The sequence below is a fragment of the Stigmatopora nigra genome, chromosome 4 (genome assembly GCF_051989575.1).
Source record: "Stigmatopora nigra isolate UIUO_SnigA chromosome 4, RoL_Snig_1.1, whole genome shotgun sequence".
Classification (NCBI taxonomy): Eukaryota; Metazoa; Chordata; class Actinopteri; order Syngnathiformes; family Syngnathidae; genus Stigmatopora; species Stigmatopora nigra.
Window position 1 is genome coordinate 3,331,822 of NC_135511.1, and position 17,155 is coordinate 3,348,976.

The following is a 17,155-nucleotide window of genomic DNA, read 5'->3' on the forward strand; positions in this document are numbered from 1 at the left end:
TTGCACCCCCAGTCGTGTGTGTGTGTGTACATGTTTTTCAAACTCAGGCGTTAAAGATAGCATTCATTTCGAATAACAAGGGCATATTCAAAATGATTTGCCGAGAACCCTAATTCAAAGATTAATCTCAATGTTTTCTATGCTGGTGTAAATTTTCTGGAGTAGGATTACAATTTCCTGTAATAACTATTTTTTTCTTCTATCACTATAGTACTTATTGTTACAACTACTTTTTTCTTCTGTCACGTACTGTTCTGAGTGAGTTTGGCCGTGAATAAATGCCCTTGTTGCATCTTGTTTATGCACTAACTTCAAAATTGTGTATGGCCCTGACAGCTTGACTGGCTGGTTTTATTTCTTGTCGACATGCTACTTATTGCATTCAATCTACAATAACATTCGCCCTAAGAATAGCCTCCCCACATATTCCAAGCATTACGGTAAATCCATTCAAAACATCCGGGACAAGTGACAAGGCAGTTGACTTCCGTGTAGCGCTTTAAACCCTCCATACAAAGAGGGGCAGGCAGCGTCGCACGAGTTACGTGACGATTCGGAGTGGATTGTCGATGCCTGAGTACCCGCAAGCACTTTAGTTTGAGCTTTCGTCAAGGCTGGAATCACTATTACGAAACCCCACAGCGACAAAGCTGACCCTAACATTGAGATGACACCCAACAATGTTGGCAAACTCGCCCACTTGGCTGAATTCTATGTCGGATACAGAAGATGAGGACTGATTTTATTTATAGAGGTTTGAATACTTGTATTTTTGTGAATACACATTACATGAAGAAAAAACAAACAAACTCAGTTTTGCTCCTGTTGCCTTTTTAAAAAACACACGCTAACATGCATGTATGCTAACGTGTGTCATGATAGCACAACCATTGCAGCGCGTCCTTTGAAACGACCGCCTTTTCTATAGACAAAAAAACAGAAAATACACTAACAACTGAGATGGCACCCTTTCAGGTGGTGCCTCCTATAGGTGTGAAAATACGGTATATAGTTAGTAGACATCCAAATAGTAATTTGAACTTGGCAGATGGCCTGAAGGAACGTTTGTGCTGAACGGTTATCATCATCTTGGGAAGGGTGACAAGGAATGTTTATTATGGCAGCCATCTAACCCTAACCCATACAACAAACGGTTGGAAATTTGTTCTTGAAAAGTTACGATTGCACAGCATTGCCTATACCGAGGACGGCATTTTATTGCTGATGTCTATTGCCTTCAACCAGTGTTATTATTATTATGATTTTTTAAATCAATTTCTCTTGTTTACAAACTGCCACACCACACGTCCTGACACACACCTAATTGCTAGGCATCCTCCTCCGTCACCACCCGGACGACAACCTTGTCTTTGAGCGCTTCATTCTCCCTGTAGACATAAATGGTGTCGCGTCCCGCCTCCTCCTCTTCTTTTTCAATGTCCAGAAGCTCAGCAAAGCTTGCCACACACTGGTCGTGCTCTCTCAGACCGGTTGGGTAGCGGCGTGAGGTGCTCTCGATGCGCACTGAGCGCCGCACTGGCGTGAAGAAGCGCACCTCGTGTCCGTCAACGAGCATTGGCTCACGCTGCTGGGTCGAGGGCCTTCTACGGGAACAGAGGCATGGTGTTATTATGATTTCATCAAATCGTTTCAACTGGCAGATTAGATCGAGAACCCACCCTGGAGTGGCTGTGATCTTGTACTTCACACTGGACGAGGTTCCAGTCTCCCCGGTGATGAGGACTGTCATCTGGGACTTGTCCTCACCGACCTCTGTTTGTGCACCTATTTCTGTTACACCTTCCACGCAAGCTGCAAAAAAGTGACCAAACATCATGCAAAATTAATTAAAACTCTATAAATTAGTGTGAGCGCGCGAAAATGTGTCGTGTTGCATTTGTGCGGTTTTTAATCGCTTACAGGGGACTTGCAATCATTAATGAGGGAAGCATTAGTCGAGATGGAGAGGTAAAAGAGAATCTTGAAACATGGATAGTGGTTGTTGTGAGATAGCCAATTGAATTGAATGCTTTTATTGTCATTACACGAGAGAGTGAGAGCGAGAGATGAAATGAGAGCCCACTAAAGGTCTCTAAAGTGAGAATCAATGCATACGCGACAATATTTTCAAAATAAAATAACAAAGGAAATGCATTTACTTTTGGGGGGGGGGGTCTGAAACTTGGGTCTTTTTTGTATCTCGACTCACTCATTTGCATCTAAATATTTTTGTAGCCTAAAAATGTCGCACCGAGAGTCATTCATAAATAGAAGCATGACTGTAAATATGTTCATTAATATGTGCTGTCCCTTATCATACATTTAACTCAAATTAAAGAAAAGATTGCTTAGTTCATAAATTTGAACATATAGGCTACCTTGGGTGTCTCTTTTCTTCAGGATTTCAAAGACCACCGCACGAATCTCATCCACTGGCTGCATAAGTAAGCAGAAGCACATTTTTTAGCCAAGTACAAACAAAAATACACTTTTCACTTTAACTAAGGATTAACACTGACCTCCACCGTGGCGCGTACAGCCTCCTCAAAGACGGGCAGAACGTCCAGGTTGCCTTCAAGCTCCATCAGGCGAAGCTGACAAACCCAGAATTGGGCAAATTTCTGGGAGATGGGCGGCAACCGAGATAGAATGTTCCTCACCTCCGCTGCTTGACAACCCTGATGATGTGCCATCGACATTTTTTCAAATTAGTCCTTAACTCTTTCAGTGCGATTTATGCTGATAGACATCAAATAGTCATACCTCGTCATACGACTGCTCGTCATACAACATTCTTGTCTTACAACGAAAATTTAAATCGATTGGCAGCAAATAATGGCTGAAATGTGATTGGTTAAATGCTTCAATATGAAAACACACGTCTGAAAGTAGTGCATTCAGGGGAAAAGCAATGAAAGGAAGCTAACAGACAATTTGGAATTATTTGATAATGTATTGATGGACAAAATATATGATTCATATATTTCTTAGGCCAGCAGAGAAGGCCTTGAAGACCCTGACGGCCCGCCACGGTAAGCACATATATACAGTCGAACCTTGTGATAAGACCGCCTCGCCAAGCGACATTCTTGTCTTACGACGAAAATTTCGATCGAATAATTCGCCCGAGATATGATCAAAATTTTGTGATGCGACCAAGCCAGGAGGTCATGGCACTTAGATATTAAACTCTCTCTGTCATGAATCAACAGTAGATATTTAGATATTAAACTCTTGTGAATATAATTTTGAGATCTGGTTTCAACAGTAATTAGATATTAACCTCTCGCTCTCATGAATCAACAGTAGATATTTAGATATTACACTCTTGTTTTCAACAGTACTGATTCTCTGTCACCATTTGACTGGCGACCAAAAGACCGGGCACCAACGGGGACCCAACGTCCGGACGACAAAACGTCTGGTGACCAAAAGTCCGGCGACCAAAAGTCCGGCGACCAAACATCCAAGTGACCAAACGTCCAGGCGACCAAATGTCCGAGTACCCATGTACTATACCTTAGTGAGCAGCTTGATGCAGTCAGCCAGACAGCTGTCCACATCACAGATGAACGACCGAGAGTCCTTCTGGGACCTCAGGGTTGCACAGGATGGTCCCGGTCCAGCGGCAGTGTGTCGGCTTGTTGGTTTCACCAGCGTGGAAGGACGCTTGTAGGAAATGCCCTTAGCTTCCCGCCATTCCTGCAGTTTTTTCCTAAGGATAAATGTGAACCAAAATTGATGCGCTTATATATAACAGAATTTATTGGTTGCCATTGACAGGCTAGAGGTCCAATATGTTTCGATTGGGAGAGGCATCAAGTGAAAAAAAAAATAAGTTCAATGATCAAAGCTTACATTCGCTCTTCTTGCTCAGCAGTGCTCGCTGTTGGCAGGTTGGTCTTTAACCTAGCTTGACCTTTGACAGTGACCGCAGTCCTTGATGGCATTTGCTTCCCTACGGGGACGTTGTTTTTTTTCGTAAGAACATCAACAGTCTTAGCACTGGCTGTTTTTTGCATCCTACTCAAAACAACTCGAGAGTTCTGTACAGTTGGCTTCAACGGCTGGCTGGCCGCTTTGTCACGAAGCGACGTGGCGGTCACAGTTGATTCGGATCGGCCTTTACGAAGTAGCTGTTTAATAAGGACAGGTTGCGGCACTTGCGGTACAGTCGGTCTCTGTGGTGGAATTTTCTTCAATGTGGCCTTGGAAGACTGAATGGTAGCTCTCGAAGGGGCGACTCTGGCATCTGCTGCCGGGAGAGGTCTGGTGACCCTCGGTCGGAGCATGGCAGGAATGAGCCCAGTCCTAGTGGTGACCACAGGACATAGACTCAGCCTGGCTGAATATGTCTTGACCTGCGGTGGATTAAATGTAACCCTTGAGGACTTTGCAACAGAAACCGTTTTTCCAACAGGCTGGGTAGAGACATTTGGTAGCTTTTTCAAACGACTGGTCGCCTTCAAAGAAGAAACTGTGGAAGCTCCGGTCCAAGATGGCTTTTTCTTCTGCGCGGGCTGACAACAGTTCGATTGAAACTTCTCTTTGTTCGCAACGGAAAGCACTTTTCGGTTAGGATTTTTCTTGTTGAGAGGATCCAAGGGTTTAACTTTTTTAGTTTCCTGATGAAACCTGATGACAGGAGCTATATTTTCTTTGCCTTTGACAGTCTGCAAGTAAAACAAGTTATTTAAGTAAATACATATTTATAGGGCACCTATTTTATTTGTTGACTGTGATTGTGATCATTCTTTGAATGTTAAAGTGTATTAGACGTCCAGCGCCATCTATGACGCTGATTTATGACAACAAAAAAAATTTGGGCTAGTGCTGGAACATATATATGGCCAAAACAATAGAAAACATTTTACATGTCTATCATCATTGCCATATATGGACCAGTTCCCGCAATGTAAATTTCTGCCACCAGATGTAAGCATTGCTCAAGAGTTTTTTTTTTGAAAACACCATTTTCCACACTATAAGGCGCACGCAAAATACTTTTATATGAATCAATATCGATAAATCATGGTATAACATTCCCTTTAGCGCAGCTCCATCTAGTGCACAGGTGTCAAACTGATTCCAGAAATGGCCAAGAGGGTGCAGGATTTCCTCTCAACTGAAACAGTGCAGACTGTTAGGCCAATGAGGAAATCTGCTGAAAGAAGCAGCAGATGATCGCAATCAACTAATCTATAATCCTTGAATCAGTGAATGCGCACATAAAACTGGTGGAGTTCAGTGAATGCGCATATGAAACTGGTGGGGTTTGGCGGATCCAACAGAGCTAAGAACCACTGGACTGAAGGTTTTCATTCAAACCAAAAAAGAGGACACATTTTACTATGTAATCAGTTGATTTCAACCAGGTAATACTTATAATACAAAAAGCACATCATTGGTGAAATGGACAGGTCTTAGCCAGGTTACAACTTTGAGTCTAACTGATTATGTGGGTTGGACAGGTGTCGTTATGCATGTACGTAAACCTCAAACAAGTGCTTCTGATTCAGGATAATACATGGAGTGGAGGGGGACTTTTAAAAGTGGACTAAAAGCTCTTTGACGGTCAGAATTCTATCTGATAGACAAGTATTCAAATACTAATTATTTGCAACTGTATAACACAAAATCATATTTAAAGATTATACATTGTGATTCCTGGACTTTGCTTTTTGGATTATCTCTCTCAAATAAACCTATGATGTAAATTTTTGACCCCTCCATGATTTATTCGTGAGAGAACTTGCAATATAGCAGGCTGTGCAAATACTTATTGAACTTACTGTACTATATGGAAAGTTTTAAAATAGGCCAACAATTTAAGTTGCGTCGTAAAGTGAGTAAAATACGGAACCTTTCCAACAACATAACATGACTATTGTTTTTAAATACTACATGGAATCTTATTTCCTCAGATAAGAGTCTGACCACTTCCAAATGTGAATGAAATAATCCAAATCATTTTGTTTTCATTTGTGAGACACACCTGGAGTGCAGAAGGCCTTGTAGTTTCTGGTTTCCTCCTTGGATCCTTGCTGACATTTGGCCTGTGGAGTACAAATGTTTTAATTTCAACAAGAGTAGCCAGAGAGCAGCCCTTGTGGAGAGTAATATTTCATTCCCCCCCCCCCAAAAAGTACTGTATTGGCCAGAATATAAGACGACCCCCTCTTTTTCAAGACTCACGTTTGAAAAAAGACTTTTCGAACACCAAATTCTATTTTTATACACAAAATAATGAAACTACATTTGAAACAAATGATTATAACGATAAATGTGACAGAAAGAACATTTAATGCAAACTAAAACGCAATCAAATTTGTAAATGAATGGGTTCTGGTATTTGAAATGTGAATAAACTAATCTACTGTGATTTAAAAAAAAAAATAACTGCATCAACACGACTTCTCCACCTAGGAGGACCTAATCTACACTATTTTCTTATCTTGTACATGCACTGAAACTCCATAGACTGCTAACCACCTCAGTCAAATTTTGTACCTGACTACTTATCTATGTGACCACTTATTCACATTGACGACTTATTCACGTTGACCACTTATTCACATTGACGACTTATTCACGTTGACGACTTATTCACGTTGACGACTTATTCACGTTGACGATTTATTCACGTTGACGGCGTATTAACGTTGACGGCGTATTAACGTTGACGACTTATTCACGTTGACGACTTATTCACGTTGACGGCGTAGTCACGTTGACGGCGTATTCACGTTGACGGCGTTTTCACGTTGACGCCGTTTTCACGTTGACGCCGTTTTCACGTTGACGGCGTTTTCACGTTGACGGCGTATTCACGTTGACGGCATATTCACGTTGACGGCTAATTCACGTTGACGGCTAATTCACGTTGACGGCTAATTCACGTTGACGGCTAATTCACGTTGACGGCTAATTCACGTTGACGGCTAATTCACGTTGACGGCTAATTCACGTTGACGGCTAATTCGCGTTGACGGCTAATTCGCGTTGACGGCTAATTCGCGTTGACGGCTAATTCGCGTTGACGGCTAATTCGCGTTGACTACTTATTTGCGTTGACTACTTATTTGCGTTGACTACTTATTTGTGTTGACTACTTATTTGTGTTGACTACTTATTTGTGTTGACTACTTATTTGTGTTGACTACTTATTTGTGTTGACTACTTATTTGTGTTGACTACTTATTTGTGTTGACTACTTATTTGTGTTGACTACTTATTTGTGTTGACTACTTATTTGTGTTGACTACTTATTGGTGTTGACTACTTATTGGTGTTGACTACTTATTGGTGTTGACTACTTATTGGTGTTGACTACTTATTGGTGTTGACTACTTATTGGTGTTGACTACTTATTTGTGTTGACTACTTATTGGTGTTGACTACTTATTGGTGTTGACTACTTATTTGTGTTGACTACTTATTGGTGTTGACTACTTATTGGTGTTGACTACTTATTGGTGTTGACTACTTATTTAATTATTACTTAGTTATTATTTATTTGTGCACTTCATGGTGAAGATTTACATCTAATTATACTTGTATAATGACAATAAAGGCATTTAATTCAATTAACCATCAAAGGGTTAAAGACCTTTAAAGCCATTAAAGGTGCAAATTCTAGGCCAGCTTTTAAGGCGTCTGATACTTTTTTGTTCTAATTTCAATGCAAAAAAACATCGTCTTATATTTGGATCAATACGGGACCTTCCAACCAAAAAATTATGTAGCATCCTACTTGGAGACGTTTTTGGCTTTATTTGTCAAGTATTCCATCAACTTCTCCTTGCGTAGCTCTGTGTAAAAAAAGATCAATGGCATTTTAGTTTATCATCACATTGTTTAATATGTTTCCCCTACCATTTGTACTGCGGAATGCGTGATAGATAAATGAAAATAGCGAAACTTTACCTCTACGTAGGAATGCCTATAGGTACAACATTTTCTAGTTACCAAACCCTTTGATATGCAAATGACTGTCCAAACATACGACATATTGACTGATATTGCAAGGCAATTCGGACAGTCGTATTCCACCAACTAACCTCGCTACGCTATTGAAACAAAATCAGTAATAAAAAGTAAAGACTCCTTTGCACGTCTTCTCTGTACTGAACGACAAAATGGAGGGACTTTTAGGCCTTTAGTGCCGTACGTACATAAGCTTATTGCTTTCACCTTAAAAATAAGTAAGTTATCGTAATTCAAACGAACGTTACCCATTGAAAGCAACTAAAAACAAAAATTAATTTGTTCCAAACCTCTGAAAAAACACCAAAAACAGGATATTGGATTGGAAAAAATGTTTTATTTTGTTTGTATGTATTTGCCATCTATTAACAAAGTAACACATAACTAGTGGTTTAATATTACTAAAACATGTTTAAAAGTAATTTTTGGGGGGTTGTTTTTATAATTATTTTTATTAAACCTATTTTCCAAATTAATTTATTTTCTGGGATTGTTTTAAAAATATATTTTTTTTCATTTTTTTAATTAATTAATTTTTGGGCTTATTTTTTAACTGTATTTTCAGCACTATAAGACACACCTAAGAGCCTTTTTTATCAAAAGCTGACCCTGCGCCGTATATATGGATCATTATTGAGCTGCAACAGGTCTCGCAACTATACGGCAAGCAGCTGCCGACTCTATTTCCCGTAGAAGTAGTGCGCGGTGCATGCTGGTATATATAGTTCACTGAATTAGTGTGCTTGCTGTCATTCCGGGTTGATTGATAAAGGAAGTATATAAATGGCTTCTTTCTGCTAAGTCTTTTTTGGAATCATTCAGCCATGGGACGAGCTGTGAACAAAACGCAGCAGAATGACTAACACCTCAATGCCACTGGAAATTCAGAGCTGTACAAATACATACAAAGACATACAAATACACACAAATACACGCACGCACACATACACAATTTTAAGAAAAAAAGAAACAATCGAACTTAAAATGTATCATTTCTATCTGTTAAAACAGACATAAGGTAGTATTTGTCATCTACCTCATACATTGTCAATCAGACATGCATGTATACACACCCATTATGTAGCTAGTTCAGCTCCTAAGTCCGTTTTAACAGATAGAAATGATCAATTTCAAGCGCAAGTGTTTCTTTTTTTATACTAAAATTGGCGGTTAAATTCATAATAGTGAATAGTATAACCATGGAAATGAGACTTTTCTTCGAAGTTGTATCGTTCAGTACTACCGTGTTCCGGGTTAGCATACTTAGCATTACAATTTTAATAAATCCTCAAAATGATATTGTCTAGAAATTAAAGCAAGTTTCTGACCTTTTCTGCTTTTTACGGTGGCAGGGTCCCCGTCGTCCATATCTCTTAATTTGAGAGAACGTACACTTCTATTATATTAACATGGAAAGAGGAAAATGATAAAATCGACGCGTTCGTCGCAGGAGTTTTGAATGTCCCGCCTTGTGACGCTCCTTGGGTTGCCAGATGAGAAAGTGTCCAGCCCAAACGTAACTCAAAAGGCAACAAGCTCAATCAGCCGATAAGCAACATGGGAGGTGAAGTTCTTCTTGAAACTACTTTAATATTATCGTTTCGATTAGCGCAATAAATAATAAAAGTTACTGTAGAGAAACAACTGCCAATATTCAAAGTGTATTCCGGGACTTCTAAACGGCATTTTATTATTTATGGCTTCTTCCATACACATTGAATTTTTGCACAGTGTCATTATATATTTAAAAATATTTTTATTTTTACTATGCACAGATGAAGGCATCATAAGTTCTGGTTTATCATAAAAATGAGATGGTTGTGAAATTAATGTTTTTTCTCGATAAAACACATGAAAAATAAAAACAAAAAACACTTTGAAATCTATAGCTATATCAAAATGCACGTTCAGTTGATTATAATTTGATGATTGTCGAATGGCTATGGCGTAAAATGGCTACTAAATTACAATTCCTGTCATTTCTGACTAATAGCAAGAATATGAAATCCAGCGTCATAATATGATATTTACACCCGAGACATTACAAAACATTGACAAGCGTCTGAGTGGTTCGTCACTTCTCTGTGTGCTTCAAGTACACAATAAAAGCAAATACTATTATTAATCTTATCTTTTGAAATACTTTTACAGTACAAAAACAATGTAAATATCAAAATAAGAAAACCATATCTAATCGATGGAATATGAGTACTCAAACCTACATATGTTTTAACATTAGGATAAAATGTGTCTTATTTTGAATCTTAAACCGGAAATCAAAGTATTTATCAACTACACACCACCAGGATCGTCGCGTGTGTGTATCGTCCTTGATTATTTGACCCATGTGAATAGTTCCGGTCTGCTATTTTTTTTAGTCCATCTTCCGCTGGACGTCAAAAAATCGGGTATAAATTTGACACCCGAGTCGTTTTAAAATCCCGAAACGAGCTTTGTTGAGTCGAGGATAGCGAGAATGTGTGCAAGTAGTAGGTCTGTGATGGCGTTCTTCCAACGTTGCCTGACGCTTAGTCACCAAACCCGCATGAGCACCAAGTGTGTTCTATTATCACGACCCTCGTGGATCTTCACCGCGACCGGGACAACTGTCGGTCAAGTTCCTCAGGCATTCTGTCGTCTACGGTACTCTGCCCTTTCTACAACTAGCAAGCGTAGCCTGTGCAGTAAGGTGAGTCAGTGTAACCTGTTTACTACAGCGTAAGCATCACCTGTTTCCAGTCAGTTGTTAATTTATTCACTGAAATAGACAGCTATAGACGCTAGATCGATCGATTTTTAGAACATTTTGTCTTAATCCCATTGATGGTGATAGACATAAAATCCATTCAGACTGCTCGGGGCTGCTTAACGGCATTATAATTTGATTGGACGTCTGCTGCCGTCATTGGCAGCGAATGCGCTAAATCATCAATCAAGTTAAACCTTAATGAATGGTTGGAAGTTCGTTAACGTGTTTTTTCACTTCTTAGAGTCCTAAGTAGTAACACATCATAGTTATGGTGTGGTTAATATGAATGCAGCAGCATTTTAAACAATTTCTAATATTACTGGCAATGAGCAACCAAAGATTAAAAAAGAAAAAATCAAATAACGGTACGCAGTCAGGTTTACCTTCTTCCTTAAGTTCATTTCAAAGTAAGTCGTTTTTAATATTTAAATCAGTCATTTTTAATTATTTTAAATTGTCTTCCAAAAAGTATCTAATAAATATCTCATCTCATTTTCTGAACCACTTTATCCCACCAGGGTATTAGGGGGTGCTGGAGACCATTCCAGCTGACTTGGGGCCAGAGGTGGGGGACACCTTGAATTGGTGGCCAGCCAAATACAGGGCACAAGAAAACAAAACCATGCACGCTCACACTCGTCGGCAATTTAGAGTGTCCTATCAGCCTACCATGCACGTCTTTGGAATGTGGGAGGAAACCGGGGTGCCCGGAAAAACCCACGCAGGCCCGGAGAGTAGATGCAAACTCCACACTGGTGGATCGACATGGATTTGAACCGAGGTCTCCCACTGTGAGGCCGACGCGCCGGCCACTCAGCCAGACGGGCCACCCCTAATAAATATCGAAGTATAATAAATACAATTATACTGCTGGACATGTATTTGTGGGTCTTCAATCACTCAAAATGATATTTTGTGTGACCTTTTTAACATCAAAGTATAATGGTGTGGTATGTATTTTCCTATGGACAATTTAACTAATAAATAAAATATATGCATATGTTCCTTTTTTTTTAAATTATTTATTTTTTGTTTTTTTTTAATATTATTTTTCTAAGTCTACCCCCAGCTGCCAGAGCTCAAGCTGTCAATTGTCTAAATTGGGGCCAGTTCAGTGGCTCCCTATTAAACATAATAATAATCTGACATAGGCCCTGTCGTCATCCTCAACAACGAAAGCCTACTTGTCATCGCACTCAGAAACTGCGCATGATGAAATTGGTAGTGCTTCTCCATAAAGTGCGTTTACTCGGCAAAAAACCTAAATAAGTGATAGTAACGGACTCATAACTTGGCATTCTGCTGTTATGGATACCTCGCATCACCCCCCTGAGCAGGTCACTTACAACATTTATACTTAACTTACTTTAACAACACTTGTCACATCAAATGATACTCGCACGGTTTTAAATTTTGAGATTTTTCACCATTCTGTTTTGTGAGAGTCAAAACCTTTGACCAAGGGTTTAGTATCAGTGTGACCTGATCTTGCAAATTTCCCATTGAAGCGATGAAAGATAACCACTGGTCTTTAACAGCAATATTTATTTGACCAATAAGCTTAGTTCATGTCATTTTGCTCACAAACATGAAAGCTCTGTTCTTTTTTTTTCTTTCAAATCAAATTTTAGTTTGAAATGTGATGCTGGATTTATTTTTAATTTTGTTACTCCTCATTCTTTTGAAGGCGTCATGTGAGGAAGTATATCCTCCTCTCCCAGCCTACCAACCTGAGACACCGACCACCCAAAAGAAGGAGGTGTACATTGTACAGGTGAAAGGCCTTCCGTGGTCGTGCACAGCTCAGGAACTGCTGCACTTTTTCTCAGGTGAGAGTAACACATTGAGGTTTGCATTGCCTCATATCTGGCAATACGATTCGTATCAAGATTAACAGGTCATGATTCGATTCAATTATGGGCAATGTTTCCTCAATGTTTTCATATGTCTGGGCATACAGTCAACCTCTCTGACCACACAGGACCAGTGTGATCAACTTTGCAATGTAATATCGCAATATATCGCGAAATACATTTGTAAAAACAGCTTTAGTAACGCGTCGTGGAGCATACATTCGTTAAGCCACTTAACCCCTGTGTCTCTAGATTGTCGCATCCGTGACGGCGTGTCAGGAGTGCATCTGACGGTCGACCACCAGGGAAGGCCGTCCGGACGTGCTTTTGTGGAAATGGAGCACGAGGAGGATGTCGGCAAAGCGCTGGAGAAGCATCGGCAGTACCTCGGACCTCGCTACGTGGAAGGTTTGGAATAATATAGTGATGTTTTTTTATTTTTTATTTTTTTAATTTTTTTTAAGACTCTTTGCCTCATGCTTTTCCTCTTCTGCCATTTCAGTGTATGAGGTGACAAACAGCGAGGCTGAGGAAATCCTGAAGAAAGCGGCATTGCACCCCGCCGACACCAGGGTGGTCCGAATCCGCGGTCTTCCTTTCACATGCACCGAGGATGAGATTGTGCGCTTCTTTTCTGGTAATGATATTGTTGTTCAATTGAAGGCCAGTGCAAAAAATGGTAACACGTTTTTTTCATTTTGCAATTTATTTTAATGTTCAGATGCCAGGGATATGAAAGGGTTTTTTTTCCTTCAAAAACAACATGAATTTACATTTAACAAATATACATTATCCATTGAAGGACCAAGTAAGTATATGAAAACAATTTTAATTAAAAGATATAGTAATTTAATTGAAAAAAAAAATCTACAAACTATTCACTCATTTTCCGTTCTGCTTATCCTCAATTAAAAAGTGAAAAGTCCTAAAGCCAAGAAAGATAAAAAACAATGATACCAAATTAGTCACTTATTTTCCATTCCTTTTATCCTCACAAGGTTCGTGGGGGTAGTGCAGACTATCCCAGCCAACTATGGGCAGCAGGCAGGGTACACCCTGGCTTGGTGGGCAGCCAATCGCAGGGCACAAGGAGACGGACAACCATTCACGCTCACATTCATAACTAGGGACACTATTGCGAGTTCAACCACCCTCCCCTGCATGGTTTTGGGGTGTAGGAGGAAACCAGAGTACACAGAAGAAACCCACGCAGGCCCGGGTAGAACATGCAAACTCCACACAGTAAAGTCCTAACCCATCAGGTGCCCTCGAACTCTGAACTGTGAGTCGTGCGTACTACCTACTCGTCCATGAGTTCATGGGAAAAAAAATTTAAGAAAAAAATAATTATATACAGTGGTACCTTAAAATACGAGCTTAATTCGTTCTGGGATTGTGCTCGTATGTCGATATTCTTGTAACTCGAATGAACGTTTGCCATTGAAATGAACTAAAAACTAATCAATTTGTTCCAACCCTCCGAAAAAACACCAAAAACACGATAGTGGATTGGAAGAATATTTTATTTCTTTTAATTCACCATATATTAAAAAAGTAACGCATCACTATGTAGTGGTTTAGTAGTACTAAAATGTGTTTCATAGTAGTATATTAAAATTGGACGGATTTCACGGAGGGGAGAGATAGACAGGCAGAGAGAGGGGGGGGGGCTTTCCACGGCAACACACTCGTAACAGAACAAACAAATTCAAATAAACTTGGATTAATATCTACAGACACACTCAAACATATGTATAATGTGACTTTACACAAATCTTAATTCTAGTTTTGTTTTAATTTGTTCTATCTTCCTTCTCAGGGAAGGAAAGCAACACACTCGCAACACACTCACACAACACACTTCCTTCTCGGGGATGGAAAGCAACACACTCGTAACAGAACAAACAAATTCAAATAAACTTGGATTAATATCTACAGACACACTCAAACATATGTATAATGTGACTTTACACAAATCTTAATTCTACTTTTGTTTTAATTTGTTCTATCTTCCTTCTCGGGGTTGACTCCACCCGGACTTTTAGCGGGAGTTTTTAAAAGGAACGCATCAAGGGTTGTTTGGTTTTGCCTTGCCTTCAAAATGCTTCGAAAATGACGTGCACAAATGTCCTCACAATACGATAACGCGCGACCACTTGCCAGCTTGTCAGGGTGCCCCTTTTCTACAAAATCAGAAAACTCTTGCCAGCATCTTAGAGGGAATATTGCCAGTAACCACTTGTTTTGTTTATCAGGTTTGGAGATTGTGGAGAAAGGCATCACCATGGTGCTCAATAACAGAGGGAGAAGAACCGGGGAGGCCTTTGTGTGGTTTTCCACGCAGGAAGCAGCTGATGAAGCTTTACGCCGAGACAGAGATCTCATAGGAAACAGGTCAGACCATTTTTTTTTTACACATGCAACATAAACATTGATTTACCGTCATTTTTTTTCTACCCATGCCAGATACATTGAAGTATTTCCCAGCAGCAGTCGAGAGATTGATTCCAACTGGAGGATTTCTTCCCGAGCAAACGACACAACAAGCGTGAAGAGAAGCAGCCCTGGTTAGACTTTAATTCTTTGAGGGGAACTTTGTCTTTTTTCTTGGTCATTGTACTGGGTTCAAGTGAATGAGATTACCATGATGACAAAGCTGCCATTGAAAGCACAAGATCAGGGGTGCTCAAACTTTTTTTTCTCAAAAATCTACTTTTCAAGGAGCCAACTTTTTCGCGATCTACCATATTTTTTTTTCCGGGCCCCTGACAAAGTTCAGTTATTTACAGTCGTACCTCTACTTACGAAGTAAATTGGTTCCAGCAATTTTTTCGTAACTTGAACATTTTGTAAGTAGTGATGTACATTATATGTAAATTCTCTACTTTGTTCCACGGTCCTTACACAACTACCAACTAAGCCCTTTATAGTAGGACAGTGTCCCAATTTTGCATGAAAGATGTGAGGAAACACAAAAATGTGAGAAACGTATAAGGAAATGATTTATTAATGTTGTGAAAGAGCCAATTGAATTGAATTGAATGCTTATTATTGTCATAATATAAGATAGAACGAGAGCCCAGTAGAGCGTAACAATGTTCTAAAGCGGTGGTTCTTAACCTTGTTGGAGCTACTGTCAATTCACGATAAGGGAAGTCACGATAATTGAGGGAAGACTGTATTTACAGGATTTAACCAAAAATTTGGATGCTGATGGAGGCCAAATGGATTGGATTTCTAGCACCATCAATGGATTGTTATCAGCTATTTTCTCTTTCTGTTGTGAACTTAAATTAAGTTATTAATAGGAGGAGTAGTGGACATCCAATCCATTTGAACTGTGGGATGGTGGCAGCGAATGACTGTTCATAACAGGTCATAACAAAAAGTCAATTAGGATGCTGATGTCAATCACATGGCATTGGAAATATAAATTCTTTAAATTGGTTTATCATGAGTTGGCGTTCAATCCATTCTTTTGAAGTGGGAGAGTTGGCATGCATGAGATGTCTTTTATAATAATAAATTCATTTAGATTTAGTAGCATTTAAAGACACGAGATGTCCATCATCACTGGCACTGAAAGTGTTCATAAAAAAAATAAATTTTCAAATGGATTGGACATTTAGCACCGTGGTAAACATATTATTTAACCCTTTAAGCGCCAAAATACCAAAAGCAAGAAAGCAACATTGCGGACAGATGGCTTTCAAGTAGTATCTACTTTATTCCTGAGTCCTAGTAGCAAGAGTGGTTTCTGCTTATGAGTTTCAATGTGGATTTTTAAGTTTAATGAAGATAAAATAATTGAATATACATCTTTTTTTTAAATTATTAGCAGAAAAAATCTGCATATTTTTCAAGAAGTAAATTTGCATTAAGTGACATGGGACGGTGGCACCAATTGAAAGGTTTAAAATGCTTAATGGACGTTTTCAACAAACTCCCATTGACATACGGATTTTGTGCTCCATGTATGCCGGTGGTTCAGTTTCAACCCCCAAAGTCCGCGACCTTTCCCACCACATCCACGTGAGAGGACTTCCTTTCCACGTCTCTGGAGAGGACATCGTCAAGGTAATGGATTTATGCATCTTATTGCTTTCCCTCGTTTTGTGTAAAACAGTGTTATTGGCAGTTTTTCAACCCGCTGGCGGTGTCCAAGATCCGCCTGGAGCTGGGACCTGACGGCCGGCCTAGCGGCGAGGCCGACATTTACTTTGCCAGACATCAGGATGCCGTGGCAGCCATGTCCAAAGACCGAATGTACATAGGTGAGTCTCTTATGTACAGTCAATCAAGCACCTTTTGGAAAGCAACTTAATGCATGGATGTCCCTATTTTAGGTGAAAGATATCTTGAGCTCTTCCTGAATTCAGTTCCTGAAAACCAAATGTGAAAAAGATTCCAAACGCGGTAAGATTGCCCCGCCCTCCTCCCAAACCCTAATGTTGCATTTCCGTCCTAATACCAAAATATATTTTTCTAGATGTTGGCTGACACAAATGCAGTTTTATCCACCCCATGTACTGCATCCCAAAATAAAGCAAGTTTGATTCTGCCCAAG

General features: G+C 39.6%; 2 protein-coding genes across 2 annotated transcripts; one reads left to right on the forward strand and one right to left on the reverse strand.

Moving 5' to 3' along the window:
* Positions 1-766: 766 nt before the first annotated feature.
* ckap2l (cytoskeleton associated protein 2-like) lies at positions 767-9,520 on the reverse strand. Its single transcript, XM_077715164.1, has 9 exons — positions 9,315-9,520; positions 7,754-7,811; positions 5,996-6,056; positions 3,859-4,673; positions 3,520-3,715; positions 2,520-2,678; positions 2,379-2,436; positions 1,680-1,812; positions 767-1,604 (listed from the first exon to the last, which is right to left on the reverse strand). The coding sequence occupies exons 1-9, from the start codon at positions 9,352-9,354 to the stop codon at positions 1,328-1,330; spliced, it is 1,797 nt and encodes a 598-aa protein (XP_077571290.1). The 5' UTR covers positions 9,355-9,520; the 3' UTR covers positions 767-1,327.
* A 750-nt stretch (positions 9,521-10,270) lies between these two features.
* grsf1 (G-rich RNA sequence binding factor 1) lies at positions 10,271-17,149 on the forward strand. The gene is made up of 10 exons (XM_077714522.1): positions 10,271-10,675; positions 12,423-12,564; positions 12,841-12,996; positions 13,091-13,225; positions 14,844-14,982; positions 15,055-15,155; positions 16,580-16,665; positions 16,727-16,862; positions 16,935-17,004; positions 17,078-17,149. Exons 1-9 carry the CDS (start codon positions 10,463-10,465, stop codon positions 16,985-16,987), a joined length of 1,161 nt encoding a protein of 386 aa, XP_077570648.1. The 5' UTR covers positions 10,271-10,462; the 3' UTR covers positions 16,988-17,004; positions 17,078-17,149.
* The last annotated feature ends 6 nt before the right edge of the window (positions 17,150-17,155 follow it).